The 5,301-nt window shown below is 45.9% G+C and overlaps 1 protein-coding gene across 2 annotated transcripts in view; it reads right to left on the bottom strand.

The window, feature by feature from the left end:
• Nucleotides 1-224: 224 nt before the first annotated feature.
• LOC133130824 (mast/stem cell growth factor receptor kita-like) overlaps nt 225-5,301 on the bottom strand; it is a 23,807-nt gene continuing 18,730 nt past the window's right edge. For both annotated transcript variants that reach the window (XM_061245703.1, XM_061245704.1), the window contains 3 exons: nt 3,437-3,536; nt 1,955-2,060; nt 225-1,408 (listed from right to left, as the gene is read on the bottom strand). In XM_061245703.1, the coding sequence (XP_061101687.1) occupies nt 1,292-1,408; nt 1,955-2,060; nt 3,437-3,536 (323 nt within the window). In that variant the 3' untranslated portion in view covers nt 225-1,291. The remainder of the gene's footprint in view (nt 1,409-1,954; nt 2,061-3,436; nt 3,537-5,301) is intronic.

Here is a 5,301-nt window from a genome sequence, read left to right as displayed (position 1 = left end):
GTATTGGCCTGGGGTGCAGTTTGGAGCAACATCTCATGCTACATGTAACAATGAATATACTGTAGCAGCCAGACAGGCTTTCTAAAGCATGAATAACCACACACATCCCATAATATTCCCCTGCTTCACACTCCATCACTCTCATCCTCTCATCCACAGTGCAATGCTATCTTCCAACGCCATCCAATATAACAGGCATAATATTACTGCATCATAAAACCATATGTGGATTATTTATTTATTGTGTATCAAATGACATAATTTACAGGTAATGCTCCATGAACAATCTAAAAACTAAATAAAAATACAAATCAGACAATACTGAAAACGGCAAGCAAAAATACATTTAAAAAATTGAAAAACCCAAAAGAATCATAAAGAAACTAAACAGCCACAAAGCAGAGTAAACTGGGGAATGGGGTATGTACATTGGAGGGGTGTGTAGAGGGTAGAGTAGGGAACGGGTTTTGTACATTGAGCTGTAAAATAGGGATGTAGATTAGGGTTGAAAACTGATAGGGTATACATTAGGGGATGTAAATTATGGGGGTTGGTTTTGCTGGAGATGAAATGGTGAAAACGGTCTACAGTCTAGGGGGCTGTCCATCAAGGTGGTTTACACCAGCCAGGGTGCAGATTAGTGTGGTGTAGATTAGGGTGGGTATAGATTAGGGTGGTGTAGATTAGGGTGGGTATAGATTAGGGTGGTGTAGATTGGGGTGGGGGTAGATTAGTGTGGTGTAGATTAGGGTGGGTATAGATTAGGGTGGTGTAGATTGGGGTGGGGGTAGATTAGTGTGGTGTAGATTAGGGTGGGTATAGATTAGGGTGGTGTAGATTGGGGTGGGGGTAGATTAGTGTGGTGTAGATTAGGGTGGGTATAGATTAGGGTGGTGTAGATTGGGGTGGGGGTAGATTAGTGTGGTGTAGATTAGGGTGGGTATAGATTAGGGTGGTGTAGATTGGGGTGGGTATAGATTAGTGTGGTATAGATTAGGATGGGTATAGATTAGGGGGTGTAGATTCTGGTGGCACAGATTAAGGGGTGAGTGTAGATTATAAAGTAGTTGTAGATTAGGGTTGGTGTAGATTAGGGGGTGGGTGTAGATTAGGGTAGTGTTAGATTTGAGTGGCATAGATTAGCGTGGTGTAGATTATAGGGTAATTGTAGATTAGGGTAGGTGTAGATTAGAGTGGTATAAAATAGGGTAGTTGTAGATTAGGGAAATTGTAGATTAGGGTTGGTGTAGATTAAGAGGTGGCTGGAGATTAGGGAAGTGCGCAGATTTAGTTACAGGAAGGCATCGCTGTGGAGGAGGGGCTGAGTCATGCTGCCCACTGAACTTAGGCGCTGGGAGTGCGCACCCCGCTGGTCATGTGCGAAACTGCGGCTGAAGTTCATGTAGATCTGCAACAAATAAACACATTTAAAAGTGAAACTAAAAAGGCTAAAGGAAAGACCTGTATATGATAATAAACTCAGATAATAAAGAATGTTACATATAAATACCTAAATAGACATATTTAATAACATCTGAGACATGTACACATATTTCATAACTCATATATTCCAGTACAGTACATTTTTAGTAACTCATAAAAATTGTAATGCCCCATTATATCAGTGTTCATAGCTGGACCCTGTGCTACTCTCCAGCCACAGACGGTTTGCACAGTGTTGAGGCGGAGGAGGACCTTTCACACGCAGCTCAACAGGTGGAGCTGCAGGTGCCTGACTGACCAGTGGGGCCCTGGAGAACATCCCTGCCAGCTGAAGTGCATGGTGGGTGTAGATTAGGGTGTAATATATTAGGGTGTTGCAGAATGTTGCACACGTGTTTAGTACTGTTTAGGGCGGGTGTGGATTTGGGTGGGTGTAGATGACTGTGTTGTATATCAGGGTGGGTGTGGATTAGGGTGTAGTAGTTTGGGTGTTGTAGGGGGTAGTACATACATGTTTAGTGCTGTCTGCCAGCTGTGCCTCCAGATCCTCAACTATCATGTGGAAGGAAGGCCTCTTCAGCGGGTCCCCATCCCAACAGCACCGCATCACCTCATACCTGTACAGACGATTCACCTGGATCAGTCCCAGCACACCTACACACACACACACCTCTCGCTCACACACACTCACCACACACACACACTCTCTCACACCTCTCGCTCACACACACCACACACACACACACACACACACTCTCTCACACCTCTCGCTCACACACACACCTCTCGCTCACACACACACACACACACACCTCTCGCTCACACACACTCACACACACACACATACACACCTCTTGCTCACACACACACACACACCTCTCGCTCACACACACTCACACACACACCTCTCGCTCACACTCACACACAGACCTCTCGCTGACACACACTCACACACACATACACACCTCTTGCTCACACACACACACACACACACCAACCTCTCGCTCACACAGACACTCACACACACATACACACTCTCTCTCACACATTCACACACACACACCTCTCGTTCACACACTCACACACAGACCTCTCGCTCACAGACACTCACACACACATACACACTCTCTCTCACACATACACACACACACACCTCTCGCTCACACACACTCACCACACACACACACTCTCTCACACCTCTCGCTCACACACACCACACACACACACACACACACACTCTCTCACACCTCTCGCTCACACACACACCTCTCGCTCACACACACACACACACACACCTCTCGCTCACACACACACACACACCTCTCGCTCACACTCACACACACACACATACACACCTCTTGCTCACACACACACACACACCTCTCGCTCACACACACTCACACACACACCTCTCGCTCACACTCACACACAGACCTCTCGCTGACACACACTCACACACACATACACACCTCTTGCTCACACACACACACACCAACCTCTCGCTCACACAGACACTCACACACACATACACACTCTCTCTCACACATTCACACACACACACCTCTCGTTCACACACTCACACACAGACCTCTCGCTCACAGACACTCACACACACATACACACTCTCTCTCACACATACACACACACACACCTCTCGCTCACACAGACACACACACACACACACACCTCTCGCTCACAGACACTCACACACACCTCTCGCTCACACACACACACACACACCTCTCGCTCACACAGACACACACACACACACCTCTCGCTCACAGACACTCACACACACCTCTCGCTCACACACACACACACACACACCTCTCGCTCACACACACACACACACACACACACCTCTCGCTCACACACACACACACACACCTCTCGCTCAAGCACACACACACACACACACACACCTCTCGCTCAAGCACACACACACACACACACACACCTCTCGCTCAAGCACACAGATACTGTACACACTGACATGTGGCTGGGTGTGAATTCTGGTTCTCTCATCCTGTATCCCTCTCTGATCTTCTTGTAGAACACAGCACTCACTGGCATTCCAGGGTACGGGCTGCTGCCTGAAATGAGAAATTAAATGATCCACAAAAACAAAACACATCCAACACAGCCAGAATACAGCCAACACAGCCACAACAGGGCCACAACACCGTCATAACACTGCCAACACAGCCACAACCCAGCCAACACTGCCACAACACAACCACAAATCAGCCAACATAGCCACAACAGTCACAACACTGCCACAACACAGTAACAACACAGCCACAACACTGCCAACACAGCTACAAAACAGCCACAACACAGCCAACACAGCCACAACACATCCAACACTGCCACAACAGTCAACACTGCCAACACAGCCAACATACCAAATACAACACAGCTAACAAACAGTCATAACACATAATATACAGTGGTGTGAAAAAGTGTTTGCCCCCTTCCTGATTTTTTTTTTTTTGCATGTTTGTCACACTTAAATGTTTCAGATTTCAGATCATCAAACAAATTAAAATATTAGTCAGACAACACAAGTAAACACAAAATGCCGTTTTTAAATGAAGGTTTTTATTATTAAGGGAGAAAAAAAATGCAAACCTACATGGCCCTGTCTGAAAAAGTGATTGCCCCCTAAACCTAATAACTGGTTGGGCCACCCTTAGCAGCAACAACTGCAATCAAGCATTTGCAATGAGTCTCTTACAGCGCTGTGGAGGAATTTTGGACCACTCATCTTTGCAGAATTGTTGTAATTCCGCCACATTGGAGGGTTTTCGAGCATGAACCGCCTTTTTAAGGTCATGCCACAGCATCTCAATAGGATTCAGGTCAGGACTTTGACTAGGCCATTCCAAAGTCTTCATTTTGTTTTTCTTCAGCCATTCAGAGGTGGACTTGCTGGTGTGTTTTGGATCATTGTCCTGCTGCAGAACCCAAGTTCGTTTCAGCTTGAGGTCACAAACTGAAGGTCCTCTTTCAGGATTTTTTGGTAGACAGCAGAATTCATGGTTCCATTTATCACAGCAAGTCTTCCAGGTCCTGAAGCAGCAAAACAGCCCCAGACCATCACACTACCACCACCATATTTTACTGTTGATATGATGTTCTTTTTCTGAAATGCGGCGTTACTTTTACGCCAGATGTAATGGGACACACACCTTCCAAAAAGTTCAACTTTTGTCTCGTCAGACCACAGAGTATTTTCCCAAAAGTCTTGGGGATCATCAAGATGTTTTCTGGCAAAATTGAGACGAGCCTTAATGTTCTTTTTGCTCAGCAGTGGTTTTCGTCTTGGAACTCTGCCATGCAGGCCATTTTTGCCCAGTCTCTTTCTTATGGTGGAGTCATGAACACTGACCTTAACTGAGGCAAGTGAGGCCTGCAGTTCTTTGGATGTTGTTGTGGGGTCTTTTGTGACCTCTTGGATGAGTCGTCGCTGCGCTCTTGGGGTAATTTTGGTCGGCCGGCCACTCCTGTGAAGGTTCACCACTGTTCCATGGTTTCGCCATTTGTGGATAATGGCTCTCACTGTGGTTCGCTGGAGTCCCAAAGCTTTAGAAATGGCTTCATAACCTTTTCCAGACTGATAGATCTCAATTACTTTCTTTCTCATTTGTTCCTGAATTTCTTTAGATCTCGGCATGATGTCTAGCTTTTGAGGATCATTTGGTCTACTTCACTTTGTCAGGCAGGTCCTATTTAAGTGATTTCTTGATTGAGAACAGGTATGGCAGTAATCAGGCCTGGGTGTGGCTAGAGAAATTGAACTCAGGTTTGATAAACCACAGTTAAGTTATGTTTTAACAGGAGAGGCAATCACTTTTT

This window comes from Conger conger, chromosome 6, assembly GCF_963514075.1.
Source record: "Conger conger chromosome 6, fConCon1.1, whole genome shotgun sequence".
NCBI lineage: Eukaryota > Metazoa > Chordata > Actinopteri > Anguilliformes > Congridae > Conger > Conger conger.
This window is presented reverse-complemented; position numbering and strand designations above follow the sequence as displayed.